The following is a 17,737-nucleotide window of genomic DNA, read 5'->3' on the forward strand; positions in this document are numbered from 1 at the left end:
CACTCAGAGATATAGTGACCAGATTTCTTGCACTTGTGGCATGTTCTCTTCTTGTAGTCATGAGCAGAAGCTTCATCATTCCTTGAGCTGGATCGTGAAGACTTTCTGAAGCCTTTCTTCTTGGTGAATTTTTGGAACTTCTTCACAAGCTTAGCAAGTTCCTTTCCAATGTCTTCAGGATCATCAGAACTGCAGTCAGATTCTTCTTCAGATGAGGAAACAGATTTTGCCTTCAAGGCACGAGTTCAGCCATAGTTGGGACCGTAGATATCTCTTTTCTCAGAAAGCTGAAACTCATGTGTGTTGAGCCTTTCAAGTATGTCAGACGGTTTGAGTCTCTTGAAGTCAGGGCATTCTTGAATCATCAGGGCTAGGGTGTCAAACGAGCTGTCAAGTGATCTCAGGAGTGTCTTGACGATTTCATGCTTGGTGATCTCAGTAGCGCGGAGAGCTTGAAGCTCATTTGTGATGTCAGTGAGGCGATCAAACATGAGCTGAACATTCTCATTGTCTCTTTGGGTTGAAGAGGTTGAAGCTCTTGAAGCAGTTGCGAATGACACTGATCCTTTGATCTCTCTGGGTTGAGACGCCTTAGTTGACCTTGGAGAGCCAGTCCTAGACTAGCTTAGATGTTTCCAGAGCACTCACATGGCCATACTGCCCTTTGGTCAGATGACCACAGATGATGTTCTTGGCAGTGGAATCCAGTTGAACAAACTTCTTGACATCAGCAGTGGTGACACCTTCACCAGCCTTAGGAACTTCATTCTTGACGACATACCAGAGGTCGACATCAATGGCTTCAAGATGCATGCACATCTTATTCTCCCAGTAGGGATATTCAATTTCATCGAAGACGAGGCATGCAGCGGAGACTTTGATTATCCCTGCAGTCGACATAGCTAAAACTCCAGGTGGTTAAACCGAATCACACAGAACAAGTGAGTACCTTGCTCTGATACCAATTGAAAGTGCTAGTGATCGACTAGAGGGGGGTGAATAGGCGACTTTTATGGAAGTCTTCAAAACATGGAAGTTTCAAAGACAATCGATAGAAATGAACCTATTAACATGGAGCGGAAGATAGACTACACTAGGCAAACCATAGTCAAGTATTCAATGAAGTGAAAGCACAACGACTAATAGCAGCTAGGCAGTATGGATCAGGATGGAAGAAAGTATGAAGCCAATCAGAACAAGCAGTCACACCGTGAAGACAAATAGATAATGCAAACAGGCAATGACTTCACAAGGACCAACTGTAAATAAAGAGATGGGAAAGATAGAACCAGTTGCTCGTTGAAGACAATGATTTGTTGGACCAGTTCCAGTTGCTGTGACAACTGTACGTGTGGTTAGGGAGGCTGAGATTTAACTCAGAAGACCGTGTCTTCACCTTATTCCCCTTGAGCTAAGGACACCCAATCCTCGCCCAATCACTCTGGTAAGTCTTCAAGGTAGACTTCCAAACCTTCACAGACTTTGTTCACCGGCGATCCACAATGACTCTTGGATTCTCAGAATGCGACGCCTAACCGGCTGGAGGATTCACAGTCCTCAAGTGTAACAAGTCTTCAGATCACACAGACAGGAAGACTTCAGTGATGCCTAACACTCTTTGGCTCTAGGTGTTTAGGGCTTTGTCCTCGCAAGGATTTCTCTCTCAAAGGTTTCGAGGTGGGTTGCTCTCAAACGAAAAAAGCCGTGCACTAACTCTGAGCAGCCAACCAATTTATGGTGCACGGGGTGGGCTATTTATAGCCACTAGGCAACCCGACCTGATTTGTCCGAAATGACTCTGAGTCACTAAGGAACTGACACGTGTTCCAACGGTCAGATTTCAAACACACGCGACAACTTTACTTGGGCTACAAGTAACGCTGACTCATCCAGCTCTGGATAAGATTTGCGCTCATTGTCTTCGCTTGAAGACATAGGATTTTGGTTAAGTATCACTTCAGTCACTCTGACTTTTTTCACTGGGACCCCACTTAACAGTACGGTGGTTCCTATGACTCAACAAAGAAGAAAATGAAACAACGAAACAACTAAGTGTTCGCGCTCCATAGTCTTCACGCGATGTCTTCTCTTGTCATAGTCTTCAGTGTGAATATCTTCACATACCACCTTTGTCTTCAGTGTCTTCATACATTTTTAGGGGTCATCTCCGGTAGGAAAACCGAATCAATGAGGGACTACTACCTGTGTTATCATGCAATTCTCACAAACATATTAGTCCTTCAACCAGGTTTGTCGTCAATACTCCAAAACCAACTAGGGGTGGCACTAGATGCACTTACAATAAATAATCCCTAAAATGATTTTAGGGTTCTAAATAATTTAAAGATATTTTAAGCCACAATACTAATCAATAAACAATCACAAGGAAATTTCAAAAAGTTTAGTTAACCCTAATTTATCAATTCACATCCAAAATCTAGAATTGTTTTGGGTGTGACATTGCCTTTGATCGACGGTTATTATGCTGCTCGGCCCGATATGACGACTCTGCTATAGTTTCTCTAAGAGAAATATTGATAGAAAAGTTATTGCGTGCGCACGTGCAAGCAAAATTGTCAAAGTCATGATTTTGATTCATAGATGTCCTCTACGGTAAAACTACAAAAAGCAAGATCATAACTTGTAAATATTTTTATTGTCAACACAAAGAAAAAAGGACTGGTTATATGTAAGTCGACTGATTGTTTGGTGTATGTCACTTTTGTGACGTCAAATCTCCATCCAATGGTCAAGATCGTGTTGCCACACCATTCATCTTCTTACCCCACCCTCACCCCCACCCCTGTGCCGCTTCCCAGCCTAGCCCTAATCGATGGACTCCGCCACCCACGGTCGAAGGCTCTGCCGCGGCCGCCTTGCTACCCCGCTCTCCCCTCGACCTTCCCCGACCGCCGTGTTGGCCGCCACCCAAGGCCAAATATCTAAGCCCCCCTTGACCTCTTGTTCCGGTAGCCCCCTACACACCGGCACTTGCACATGTTAACCTTCTTCCTCGGCTCCAACTGCAACGCCGCGGCTTGCTGCGTCGTTGCCGGATTTGGTCAGAAAATAGTGGGTCATGATTTTTTAGTAAGTGGGGTCAATCATATTTTTTGCAAAAAAGTTAATCGTTTACTCTTTTGTGAAGAAGTTAATCATTTACTTTAAATCCTGAACCAAAAAAATATCTACGGGCGATGCTCCATTAGTCCCCGCTACATGCGGGAGTGGTACACGGGAGCTCACTGGTTCGTCCGGACAGGAGTTGGCCACTCACATCGATCGAGTTTGACCGCAGTCTGGAGCAGAAGTAGTGGGGTGCGCCACATCTCAGGAGACATGGATCGACGCATGCGGCGGTTGCCCAGTCGCCCAGCCCAGCCATCGCCTCTGCTCCGCACAAGTGCCGCCGCGCGAAGAGCTCCAAATCCTCCAAATTTAGCCGCCTCCCAAACCCTATAAGAAGAACTGATCTCAGTCTGTATCGACCGATCCGCCATGCATGCTCCCATTTGTTTTTGTTAAGGTGATCAGCGCGCGCCCAGTCTCAGTGTGGATCGATCGGCCGCCACGCATGTGCTCTGGCTGACTGAGTGGTCGATACCGGAGGATCGCCGGATGCATGCCCGGAGAAGAAGAATAAAGGATCGGTCGTGAGGAAGAGGAAGCGGAAAGGAAGGGATATTAATTGCTACCGATCGTGGATTTTTATGCGCTTCTACTGCTAGCTGCGGTCGCGGGTGAGGAGCTAGCTAGGTAATCAAGTCGATCGATCATGGAGGCGCGGCCGCCGGTGTTGGTCATTGTCGTCGTCGCGCTCTGCGTTGTATCCCTCTGCGGCGGTGTTGCCGCGGCCGAGAACCTGACCTTGGCGCGGCTGTTCCCCTCGTCATCGTACCACGGCGCAGCGGCGGTCACCTACAACGTCAAGAACTACGGCGCTAAAGGCAACGGCGCCACCGACGACACCAAGGTACGTATGCATTTCAGTTGGGATCTCGTACGTCGCGCTCGCTCGCTCGCTCGTTGATACGATCCGTTTGTGGTCGCCGTGCTTACATGCAGGCGCTAATGGCCGCGTGGAAGGTGGCGTGCGCGGCGGCCGGCGCGGTGACGCTGCAGGTCCCGGCGGGGGTATACTACATGGGCCCGACGCAGTTCCACGGCCCCTGCAAGGCCACCTCCCTCACCTTCTTGCTCCAGGCAAGCAAGCATGCGCCATGTAGTTGTGTTGGCGGCGTACGTCGTGCGCCCGTGCGTGCATGCGGTTAGCGCATTGCACGATGGCGAGAGAGCAGAGGGGCTCATTTTGTGTGCATGCAGGGGACGCTCAAGGCAGCGACGGATCTGAGCCGCTTCGGCAACGACTGGATCGAGTTCGGGTGGGTGAAGGGCCTCATCGTCGCCGGCCAGAACGGCGCCGCCATCGACGGCCAGGGCGCCGCCTCCTGGCCCTTCAACAAGTGCCCCATCCGAAAGGACTGCAAAGTCCTCCCCACCGTGAGCACCCATCCATCCAATCTCATCTCGCGCTCGATCGATCACTAACTCGATCCAACACGTACGGTGCAGAGCGTGCTGTTCGTGAACAATGAGAACACGGTGGTGAAGGACATCTCGTCGGTGAACAGCAAGTTCTTTCACTTCGCGCTGCTGCAGAACAAGAACACCCAGATGATCAACCTGCGGATCAACGCGCCGGGGACCAGCCCCAACACGGACGGCATCCACATCGAGCGGTGCGCGGGGGTGACCATCGCCGACACCAAGATCAGCACCGGCGACGACTGCATCTCCATCGGCCAGGGCAACGACAACATCGACATCCAGCGCGTGACCTGCGGCCCGGGTCACGGCATGAGCGTGGGCAGCCTGGGGCGGTACGTCGGGGAGGGGGACGTGACCCGCGTGCACGTCAAGGACATGACCTTCGATGGCACCATGAACGGGGTGCGCATCAAGACCTGGGAGAACTCGCCCACCAAGAGCCTGGCGGCGCACATGGTGTTCGAGAGCTTGGTGATGAAGGACGTGCAGAACCCGGTGATCATCGACCAGAAGTACTGCCCCTACTACAACTGCGAGCACAAGTACGTGTCCGGGGTCACCATCAAGAACGTCACCTTCAAGAACATCAAGGGCACCTCGTCGCTGCCCGTCGCCGTGCTGCTCCGCTGCGGCGTGCCGTGCCAGGGCCTCGTGCTCCAGGACCTCGACCTCAAGTTCAAGGGCGCCGGCACCACATCGTCCAAGTGCGAGAACGCCAAGGCAAAGTACGTCGGCTACATGTACCCCAAGCCGTGCGTATAGACATACTACGACGGCCATTTTGATGCTCGATCTTCTTTTTCCTCCTCCTCCTCCTCCTCCTCCTCCTCCTCCTCCTCCTTCTTCTAGTTTTGATTGGTTGATGTTTCCTAGGCGATTTTGTCGTTGTTTCTTGTTGTTGCTTAGAAGATTTCGTTTTCTTTTTGTTTTAGTGTGTGTGTGTGTGTGGCATAAGGGGAGCTGCCGGTTGCTGGCCTCTGAGCAAGTAGTAGTAGCAAGCTTTGTACATTCTGAGGTGAATAATACTGCTCGGCTCTGACTAGAGTTATACCAGTGCCTAGCCTAGCTAGTTCATCCAGGAGATAAACGCCCCATTCGCCACTAAACTCTCGCAAGATGAGCACTTCTCACAAAATGTGATGAACCGGTCACTTTGTTTAGCTTCATGAGCGATCGAGTCACTCCGCCGCTTCGAACCATGAGGGTCGACGTGGTGTGCTGACTCAGCTTGGCCCCCACAGTCATTTCATTTGGCCTTTAGTTTTATGCAATGCGGCCCTTCAGTTTTATTTAGGGTTGCAAATCAGCATTTCAGGTAAAATCCCAATTCTACTAGCCCTAAATTCCAAACGGGCCAAATCCCTAGCTCTCGCTCACTCTCACCCAACTCCGTCGCTCGAACTGACCCTGCCGTCACCTAGCTCGAGATGGAGCAAGAGAGCTGGCGGCCGGAGAATAGGGAGGGGCGCATCTTCTTCCCAGCGGAGACCTGGCGGTGCGGTGAACCGGACCAGTGTCCGAAGGTGGATCGTTGCGTTCTCCAGCGCACGAGAGACATGTACCGGCTGGAGGAGAAGCTACGCGGTCGTGCACTGCTTGGTATAGGGCAAGAGGATCAGCTTCCCGTCTCGCCGACACATGTGGTGGAGCCGGCGACACTATTAGAGATAACGAGCTAGGTTCATGTACAATTTTTGAATTCTCAAATTGGTTCGTGAATAAAATGGCAAGTGGTGGTTCTAAAGCTTAGTCCCACCTGAAAAGTTGAGGATGCATGAGACCTCTTTAGGCCTTGTTCAGTTAGGCAGAGTTTGAATATGCTTAAAAGGGATTGAGGAAGATTAAATCCCTTGCAAGTCAAAATCTCCCTCAGACCTTCCCAATCAGCTTCAATCCCTGTGGTGAGGGGATTAACCGAACATGGCCTTATATAGTGGATTCGCCCCATCACACTAAGTGATGTGTTGACCAGAGAAGACCAAACACGCGCTCGCCTGGCTGGGCCGGGTCGAGCTCGGGTCGGGGCCGAGCGGGAGTGCAACATGCACGTGAATGGTCTGCTGAAATCCAGTATGTGGCCTTGCAACAGTGCGACTTCATTTTGCCAGTTTCTTTATGTCTTGGCAGACAAGTTGAACATTTACTTGTCCGATAAGTTCACAACTTGTAAACCAAGTCGGTTTGAGATCATGATCGTGACATGATACCACCTTGGTCCTCCTATATATACTTCTTACCGGCCGCGGCCAAATACACATCAAAAACACCTAGGATTTTGTCCCATCTCACAACTTGAGATGTCACCGTAGTCTACTCCATCCCGAACAAGGTGTGCATCGGCGTGCGGGGGAGCAGGTATTTGAAACCACTCGTCCTTGTGATCCTGCACCGGGAGAGGATGAATTAGGTTTTTGCGAAGCACTCTGCATGACTGCTCTAGTTCGTCACCATGGGTCATCTTTTGTCCAAGTCAGGCGTCGCTACTCATTGTCATCTTCAATGTCGTCTGCATGAGGTCGTCACCAATCTCATGATCTATTCATGTCCCAAATTATGGCTACTGTTATATGTGCCATGTTGTTGTGCATGTTTTCTTGTTCATCGTGTATGCTAGTGTCACGCCCAATATGCGATACTATCCTAAAGAGACTCGAAGGTCCACCAAGGATAGAACCGCATATTGACACGCTTTTGCAAGGTGGATATCATTACATCAACATTACATAATAGATGGGGATACATGCAAGAGGCAAACAATGCCACAAGAATACATCAATGAACATACATAGAACAACATCCGACTACGGACGAAAACACAAACAGAAGCTCAAACGACATCCACCCTGCTAGCCCAGGCTGCCGACCAGGAACCTAACCCAAGATCGACGAAGAAGAAGAAAAACTCTAAAACCATAAACATCGCTCTCGCGTCATGATCATCGCATTATCTGTACCTACAACTGTTGGTGTAGTAATCTGTGAGCCACGAGGATTCAGCAATCCCATTACCATGGGTATGAAGACTAGCAAAACTTAATGGGTATGGAAGGGGTAAAGTGATGAGGTTGCAGCAGCAACTAAGCAATTTATGGTGGCTAACTTACGAATACAAGAGTAATATGAGAAACTACGCAAACGGTCGCAAACTAATAATGATCAAGAAGTGATCCTAAACTACTTACGGTCAAACGTAACTCAAACCGTGTTCTCTACTCGAACTTCCCCCAAAAGAGACCATCACGGTTACGCAACGCGGTTGGTGTATTTTAGTTGAGTTTACTTCAAGTCCTCTACAATCGGATATTAACAAATTCCCATCTGCCACATAACCATGGACATGGCTCTCGAAAGTTTAAACCCTGCAGGGATGTCCCAACTTAGCCCATGACAAGCTCACGATCCACGGAGACAATCCTCCATCACGGGACACCCGATCAGACTTGGAATCCCGGTGCACAAGACATTTCGACGATGGTAAAACAAAACCAGCAAGACCGCCCGAATGTGCCGACAAATCCCGATAGGAGCAACGCATATCTCGTTCTCAGGTCACACCGGATGAGACATCCTACGAGTAAAACCAACCCTCAAGTTTTCCCGAGGTGGCCCCGCAGTCTACTCGGCTCGGACCAACACTCAGAGGACCACAGACCCGGGGGGGGGGGGCTAATAAAAATCCACGGGGTCCGACAAGTCCCTATGCAAGTTTAGGTGATGATAGGCAAATGGTAAAACCAATGTTGGGCCTTGCTGGAAGAGTTTTATTCAAGGCGAACTGTCAAGAGGGTCTCATACCCCTCATCGTATTAGGGACGCAAAATCAAGGAACATAACACCGATATGACGGAAACTAAGGCGGCAAGAGTGGAACAAAACACTAGGCATAAGGCCGAGCCTTCCACCCTTTACCAAGTATATAGATGCATTAATAAAATAAGAGATATTGTGATGTCCCAATAAAGTTCATGATATCCATGTTCCAACATGGAATAACCTACAACTGCACCTGCAACTAGCAACGCTATAAGAGGGGCTGAGCAAAGCGGTAACATAGCCAAACAATGGTTTGCTAGGAAGGGTGAAAAGGCTAGAGGTTTTCATGCCAATTTGGGAGGCTTGATAAACAAGTGGTAGGTAACGCGACATAGCGACAGTATCGAGACAACTAGCATAGCAGAGATAGTAGTGAGATCCAAGGTGACGGTCATCTTGCCTGAAATCCCGCTAGGAAGAAGAACGAATCCATGAAGAAGATGAAGCCACGTATACGAACCAAGCGTAGTCGAACGAATCCTCTCAATCGCAATGAAACAGGAACTATCGAGAAGAAGCACAACCGGAAAGAAGCAAACAACAAGTTAAACACACAACGCATAAATAAGACATGATGCTCAAGTAAGTATGATGCACGACAAGGCTACATGAAGCTACTCATGGCAAGAGATGATGCATACAAGAGCAACACATCAAAGCAAGTTTAAATGAGGCTGGAAACAACATATAATAATTCCGGTAAGTCCTCATATGCAAATTTCGAAATTGGTCCAGATCTGATTACAACACAATGTTGAAGTTGTTAAACCTTAAGTTAAAGTGCACTAAGATGATCTACACGGTTTTTTAGTCAAGTTACATATAAAGTTTGTTTAATTCGGAGCTACGGCCTAGAAGATATGAGCAAAACAAGTTAAACATGGCATTGATGCAAATGCAAGAAAAACAACATCACAAATACTTCAAAACATGGATGCAACAAGGTAACATGAAACTACATGCAAAACTAAGCAAGTTTCATATAGGGCATGCTCAAAACGGAACAACGGTTCAACACATACACTACATACAAGATTCAAACACAATCTGCCCAAAACAGCAACTAAGCACTTTGCAATCAAGGAAACAACATGCTACAAGAATCATATGAGCAAGAACTTGACATGCCCTAAAAGTACAGACAACATGCTTGAAATAACACATAAATTTCAGGTTCATAGGCATCAAGATTAATCCAAGATGATCAATGCAAAAGGCAACTTAATAACACAGATTATGACTTAGTGAAAAACAGGGCATACATGTGAGCAGGAATAACATATTGACATGTTGGAGGCATGAAACAAAGGTGATATACTGCAAGAACATAAAAAGCAAGAGCATGACATTTAAGTACAGGTTAAACATGGAAAAACATTATTACTAAGCATCTCCATATGACTCATAGATCAATGGCAATCAACAAGACAAAATGCAACATGATATAAGCTGATTCTCAGACTTAGAAGAAATCTAGGAATGCAAAACATAACATTATGATACTGACTTTGAAGGCACACAATAGCAAGCATATAAACTTTAATAATGATGCAAAAGGCATGGGCATGTATTAGACATGATATACTTCAACTTAGTCCATGGGCACAATTTCATATTAAGCATAGAGTAATCACAATGAATCATGCAAAAAGGAACATGTTGCTAACAGGATGACAGATTTAGCATGATGGCAACTTGGGAGCATGAAAGAGACAAGCTACAGCAAGTTATAATGACAACCAAGGGCATGTCATCAAAGTACACATAACAAAGAGCAAATAACATCTAGGCATCATATACATGACTCATGGATTAGTGGGAACCATCAAGACAAGATTGCATGTTATAACAGTTTCAGCAAGTGTAAAACAGCAACAACAACATAGCATGTTGACAAGCTTGGAACTGAGGCCATATGAAGTCCAAAATTAACAAACTTGAAATGTGGACAACACACTCATAGCATAATTAAAAACATGTAATTGGAGCAACTCCAAAAGAGGCATGGATCAATCAATATCAAGCTCACAACATGGCATCATGAAGTTAACAGAAAATTGGAACATCATTTAGGCATGTTCATGACAATGAAAACATATGCTACAGGGCATGTATGAGGCATCCAAAGGCATGGAATGATAAATCATAACATGGACATCAAAATACCCTTAGTGAAGTTCATCAAAATATGCATGGAATAGATGGTAGCTTCAACTTAACATAGCATCACAATGTAACAGTTGCAGACTTGGCAAAATTCATTAAGTCTCGGAAATCAGCAACATTAAGTAGCACACTTCGCAAGCTTGTGCTAGTCACCACAAGGCACATAAAAAATACATGGATTTCACCCTTGTAAATATGGCATGAATATGCTCCTAAAACATATAGACATGATGCGCAAAAGATGCACACAAAAAATGCAACGAAAAAGACAAAACAACAAGTTATAACAAGTTTCAGCAGTTTATATCATATAGCACTCTTGCAACAGGGATTAACATGGCATAATGCATCCTACCGTGCATGCAAACCACACCATCATGAAGGCACTCTGCGACGAACAATTTGACATATCGTATGCACAAAACGGAGTAATATGCATGGAGATATGACCATCACAAAATGCCTATATGATGCTGGAATTAAGGGACTTAGTCGTTTTCGGAAGAAGAAAAACATGACGAATGCTAAATAGTAAAAGATGCATGGACGAGGGTTTGGCAAAAGCTCACCATGGGCCAAGGCCCATTTGAGGAAGAGGCCGGCGCTGGGGCTGGCTGGGCTGGTGATGAAGCCATGTACCTAGGGTAGGGGCACGAACCTGTCCAAAAAGCCCTACCCTAGGACATCCCTAGAAGAAGTCACCTTTCAATCGACTTGAAGGTATCCCACTCGACGGGTTCAAGACACTCGACCAAGAAACTATCACTCGACCATGAAGCCAACCACTCGATCGCCTGGAGACCTAAAGTCACTCCGCAGGCAAACGGTCAGCTATCAAGTAGTCTTTATGGCCATTATAGCACTTTATTAGGGGCGTTACCAGTAACGTCCAACCTTAAATGTACCTTAAACCCTGCATTACTGAGGGAAGGAGGGGGCCGGCGAACTCTATATAAGCCACCCCCCTCCTCAGTATGAGGGGTTCGCACCCCTGTTATTCACACGCCAGTAATCCAGTCGACCGCCTCCGGGCACCGAGACGTAGGGCTGTTACTTCCTCCGCGAAGGGCCTGAACTCGTACATCTTGGTGTGTTTACAACTTCCCAATAGCTGAGATCTAGCCTCTCCATACATACCCCCCTACATCACTGTCAGAGTTAGAACCACGACAGTTGGCGCCCATCGTGGGGCAGGAATCTTAGCACCTGATTGGAGAAGTTGCGATTTTTCCGATCCCTTTGATCATGGTTTCGTGCGGAGTTTTGATGAAGGGCCGCGAGATCCACCTCGGCGCGCTCACGTTCATCGCCGACGACTCCGCCTGGCTTCAGGAGGCGCCACTCGACATCGACGCGCTCCCCGTCCGCGGTGCGACGCATTTCCACGCATGCGTTCGTGGCGTCCTCCTGCGGCAACCGTCAACCCAGTATCGGTCGGCCCCCGTATCGTCTCCCCACTCTGTCTCCCACCGGCGCAAGCGCTCCGGTCGGTCGAGACTTCAGAGGTGGGTGAGACATGCCGTGGCTCGCCAGTCGGCCGCCCCGCAAGTCGCGGCAATCGAGCCCGACGAATCCCTCTGCGGCCTGTTCGACCTGTCGACTGGCTCCGCGGACCGCATCCGAGTGCGACAGCAGCGACCCAGCGGCTGAGATCCTGGTGGTCGATGGAACACACAGTCCTCCCGGTTTCCCTCGCGCTGATGGAGGCGCGGGTGGGGGCGACCCGTCGCATCCCCATGATGAGTATCTCCCCGAACCTCTCACGTCATTACAGCGAGAGGAGCTTCGCCGCCGGAACACGGACGCACTCCGCACTCCTATCGTCGGAGAGTCCCCCGAAGCCCGGGCCTTGGAGGACGCGCGCTTGGCTAATTTGGCCGAGCGCACTCGACTGGAGAATCTCCAGCGAGCACTCGACGAGCAAGCGCGTTAGCAGGCTCCCGAGTCTAGTCGACGCCAGCTCTTCCCGCCGACGCAGGTATACCGAACCCCAGTTCAGAATTTGGCCGCCGCGGCCCGTATAGCAGAATCGATTTAGCCCACCCAGTCGGAGGCTCGCAGGGGCTTGTTACAGATTAGAGCATTGCTCCGGGCGGCGAGAAACCAGAATTCCGCTGTTTCTCAGTCGCGGAATAGGATGCACAGTCGATCCGTCGCAACAGATACAGTCCAGTCGGCTCACAGCCCGCGGTCGCCCCCGAGGCGTGAGGGACGTGGCGACCGGCATGATCAGTACAGAAGGAATGAGCAGTATGATCACCGATCCAATCATGATGATCGACGTCGAGTGCCAACCCCTCCCCCGAGGAGTGGGTCATATGCGCCTCGACATCGAGATGATAGGCACCCTCATAGCGTTGGGCAGAGGATTCCCGTCGACCCCAGGGACCCAGGCTTTGACGCGAGATCTGTCCTCGTTCAAGGCTTGGTTGATAGGAACAAGGCTCATCGGGAAGGCCAGAACAGAAATGCGCCCACCAGCAGCAGAATACGTGTTTCGGGGCCAGAGTGTTTCAGTCGAGCCATCAGGGCCGCGGTGATTCCTCCCAACTTTCGGTTGGCGACTGGAGTCAGCAAGTTCACTGGTGAGTCTAAGCCTGACACTTGGCTCGAAGATTACCGAGTGGCTGTACAGATTGGCAGTGGCAATGATGAGGTGGCTATGAAGCATTTGCCTCTCCTGTTAGTGGGCTCGGCCAGAGCGTGGCTTAATCAGCTAGCACCCAGCAGCATCTACACTTGGGAGGATCTCTCTCGAGTGTTTGTCACAACCTTTGAGGGAACATGCAAGCGACCCGCAGGCCTTACAGGATTGCAGTCTTGCATGCAGAAGCCGAGTGAAACTCTGAGGGATTACATCCAGAGGTGGATCACTTTGCATCACATAGTTGAGAACGCACCGGATCACCAAGCAGTTTGTGCCTTTAAAGAAGGCGTCAAGAACAGAGAGTTGAACCTGAAGTTCGGTCGGACCGAAGAAATGTCCCTGAATCAGATAATGGAAATTGCCACCAAATACGCTAACGGAGAAGGTGAAGATCGACTCCGGAGTGGCAAGCAGAAAGCAGTCGCCCAGGAAACCGGAAGCAATTCCAGTCGGAAGCAGAAGCGGAAGGCCGAGCCAGCCGCCCCTGGGGAGGCCCTGGCCGCAACCCAGGGAAATTTCAAGGGAAAACCCAAAGGCCCCTGGAAGCCCAAGAAAGTCAAGGATCAAGATGGAAATGATGTTTTGGATCTGCCATGTCACATCCACACCAAGAAAGATGAAGAGGGTAATTTCATTTACCCAAAGCATACCACTCGACAGTGCCGGCTCCTGATCCAGCAGTTTCAGGGCAAATAGCCCAAAGATAAGGAAAAAGAGTCGGACAGAGTCGAGGACAAGGAAGATAGCGACGACGGATACCCCCAAATCAATTCCACCCTGATGATTTTTGTTGATGTCGAAAGCAAAAGTCGACTGAAAGTCATTAACTGTGAGGTGAATATGGTTGCTCCGGCGACACCCAGTTATCTGAAGTGGTCTCAGACTGCCATCACATTCGACCAGTCCGATCACCCTACACACATTGCCACCCCTGGGAGGCAAGCTTTGGTGGTCGACCCAGTTATCGAAGGCACTCAACTGACCAAAGTCCTGATGGATGGTGGCAGTGGCCTGAACATATTGTATGCTGAAACATTGAAAAGGATGGGCATTCCGATGTCCAGGCTCAGTGCCAGCAACATGAGCTTCCATGGAGTCATTCCTAGAAAGAAAGCTGAGTCACTCGGCCAGATTGCTCTCGACGTGGTTTTTGGTGATTCAAAGAATTACCGCAGGGAAAAGTTGACATTTGAGGTTGTGGACTTCCAAAGTGCTTATCATGCTATTCTGGGCCGGCCAGCTTATGCATGCTTCATGGCTCGACCATGCTATGTGTATCTCAAGTTGAAGATGCCCGGCCCCAGAGGTGTGATCACCGTTACCGGCAATCGGAAGAAAGCAGAAGAGTGTTTTCAGAAAGGATCGAAGATTGCTGACGCTCAGATGGCAGTTGTTGAGCTACAAGAGTACCAGAAGACTGCTGATCCGAGTGAATTGCTACGAGCCAAGAAGCCTGCTTCAGAATCTGCTTTTCAGTCGTCCGGTGAAACTAAGCCAGCTCACATTCACCCGACCGACCCCGACGCTGCTCCGACTCACATCTCGACGGCGCTCGACTCCAAATAGGAAGAAGCGCTCATCCAGTTCCTCCGTGAGAACTGGGACGTCTTCGCATGGAAGCCTTCTGACATGTCTGGAGTTCCCAGGGGGCTGGCTGAGCACCGTCTACGAGTCGACCCGAAGTTCAAGCCTGTGAAAGAACATCTTCGACGGTCCGCCGTCCAGAAGTGGAAAGCTATTGGCGAGGAGGTGGCTTGGCTCTTAGCAGCGGAGTTCATCCGAGAGATTTACCACTCCGAGTGGCTCGCCAATGTAGTCATGGTCCCCAAAAAGGACAAGTCACTTCGCATGTGCATTGACTTTAAACACATCAATCGGGCCTGCCCGAAGGATCATTTCCCTCTCCCCCGCATCGACCAAGTAGTGGACTCGACCGCGGGGTGTGAGCGTTTGTCTTTTCTAGATGCTTATTCAGGGTACCATCAGATCCGTCTGTATGGACCCGACGAGATCAAAATGGCTTTCATCACCCCATTTGGGTGCTTCTGTTATGTCACCATGCCCTTCGGCCTCAAGAATGCTGGAGCCATGTTCATGAGGATGATTCAAAAGTGTTTACTCACTCAAATCAGTTGGAACATAGAAGCATACATGGATGATATTGTGGTTAAGTCACGGAAAGGTTCCGACCTACTGACTGACCTTGCCGAAACCTTTGCTAACCTCAGGGGATACGATATCAAGCTCAATCCATCAAAGTGCACATTCGGAGTTCCAGGTGGAAAGTTACTCGGTTTTCTCATTTCTGAACGAGGAATCGACGCCAATCCCGAGAAAGTTGGCACCATACTCCGGATGAAGCGCCCTGTGCGTGTACAGGATGTCCAGAAACTTACAGGTTGCTTGGCCGCTCTAAGTCGATTCATTTCTCGTCTCGGTGAAAAAGCGTTGCCTCTTTACCGACTGATGAAGAAGTCTGACAAGTTAGAGTGGACTCCAGAAGCTGACACAGTGTTTGCAGAGCTCAAAGCTCTGCTCTCCACCCAGCCGGTGCTTGCTGCCCCAATCAGTAAAGAGCCTCTGCTGCTGTACATTGCGGCCACGGGACAAGTTGTCAGTACAGTACTCACGGTCGAGCGGGAAGAAGAAGGAAAGGCCTTCAGAGTTCAGCGCCCAGTATATTATGTGTCTGAAGTTTTGACCCCTTCGAAGCAAATATATCCCCATTACCAGAAGCTTGTATATGGGATCTACATGACCACGAAGAAGGTTGCACACTACTTCTCTGACCATTCCATTACAGTCGTCAGCGACACTCCACTGTCAGAGATCTTGCACAACAGAGATGCAACTGGTCGAGTGGCTAAGTGGGCGATTGAACTCCTCCTCCTAGATATCAAGTTTGAAGCAAAGAAGGCTATCAAGTCCCAAGCAATTGCAGATTTCGTCGCCGAGTGGATTGAACAACAACTCCCGACTCAAGTTCACTCGGAGCACTGGACCATGTTCTTCGATGGATGTAAGATGCTGAACGGTTCCGGTGCTGGGGTAGTATTGTTCTCCCCCTGAGGAGATAAGCTCAGATACGTTCTCCAGATTCACTTCGATTCCTCCAACAATGAAGCAGAATATGAAGCACTCTTGTACGGGTTGCGCATGGCCATTTCACTCGGAGCCCGGCGCCTCATGGTCTACGGCGACTCAGATTTGGTGGTTAATCATGTGATGAAGGAGTGGGACGTCAGAAGCCCAGCTTGACTGGCTATTGCAACGCAGTAAGAAAGCTAGAAAAGAAATTCGATGGGTTAGAGCTTCATCACATCCCCCGACTGAAAATCAAGCAGCAGATGATCTGGCAAAGATAGGCTCCAAGAGAGAAGCCGTTCCTAGCAATGTGTTTTTGGAGCACATCCGCTCGCCGTCAGTCCAGGAGGATCCCTTCGCAGAAGAAGCCCCGCAACCGAAAAGTGCCACAGATCCGACTGAAGTTGAAATTCCTGCTGTGGTCGACCTAGTCATGGAGGTCTTGGCTATCACTCCTGACTGGACGGTACCATACATCGCGTATATCTTGAGGAAAGAACTCCCGGAGGATGAGGAAGAGGCTTGACAGATCGTCCGCCGATCCAAGGCCTTCACAGTCATAAAGGGACAGTTGTTTAGGGAAAGCGTGACTGGAATCGGTCAGAAATGCATAACACCAGAAGAGGTTCAAATGATCCTTAATGATATCCACTCGGGGACCTGTTGTCACCATGCATCCTCTCGGACCATTGTGGCTAAAGCATACCGAGCAGGATTTTACTGGCCAAGAGCAAATGAGATGGCAAAAGAGATAGTCGACAAGTGTGGAGGTTGCCAGTTCTACTCCAACATGTCACACAAGCCTGCATCAGCCCTGAAGACCATTCCACTTGTCTGGCCCTTTGCTGTCTGGGGACTGGACATGGTCGGTCCACTGAGAACAGGCAGGAGCGGATTCACGCATGTGCTTGTGGCAGTCGACAAGTTCACCAAATGGATTGAAGCCAAGCCTATCAAGAATCTCGATGCTTGCACTGCTATCAGTTTCGTCAGAGGGCTGACGTTCAGATATGGGGTCCTGCATTGCATCATCACCGACAATGGGTCAAACTTCGATTCAGACAAGTTCAGAGCTTTTTGCGCCTCTCAAGGCACGCGAGTCGACTACGCGTCGGTCGCCCATCCTCAGTCGAATGGACAAGCTGAAAGAGCAAATGGTATGATTCTCAAAGGATTGAAGCCTCGATTGATGCGTGATCTCAAGAACGCAGTAGGCGCTTGGGTCGACGAGCTTCCGTCGGTTTTGTGGGGGCTGAGGACCACCCCGAACCGATCGACCGGAAGAACGCCATTTTTTCTGGTTTACGGAGCCAAAGACGTCCTGCCGAGTGATCTACTTCACAACGCCCCCAGAGTCGAGCTTTATAACAAATACGAAGCAGAGCAAGCCCGGCAAGACGCAGTCGACCTCCTAGAGGAGGAGAGGGAAATGGCTATGGTCAGATCGACCATCTATCAGCAAGACTTGCGTCGATTCCA

General features: G+C 49.2%; 1 protein-coding gene across 1 annotated transcript; it reads left to right on the forward strand.

Moving 5' to 3' along the window:
• The first annotated feature begins 3,478 nt into the window (after positions 1-3,478).
• On the forward strand, positions 3,479-5,596 carry LOC123108177 (exopolygalacturonase). The gene is made up of 4 exons (XM_044530011.1): positions 3,479-3,973; positions 4,066-4,203; positions 4,324-4,500; positions 4,573-5,596. Exons 1-4 carry the CDS (start codon positions 3,776-3,778, stop codon positions 5,308-5,310), a joined length of 1,251 nt encoding a protein of 416 aa, XP_044385946.1. The 5' UTR covers positions 3,479-3,775; the 3' UTR covers positions 5,311-5,596.
• The last annotated feature ends 12,141 nt before the right edge of the window (positions 5,597-17,737 follow it).

This window comes from Triticum aestivum, chromosome 5A (genome assembly GCF_018294505.1).
Source record: "Triticum aestivum cultivar Chinese Spring chromosome 5A, IWGSC CS RefSeq v2.1, whole genome shotgun sequence".
NCBI classification, from domain to species: domain Eukaryota; kingdom Viridiplantae; phylum Streptophyta; class Magnoliopsida; order Poales; family Poaceae; genus Triticum; species Triticum aestivum.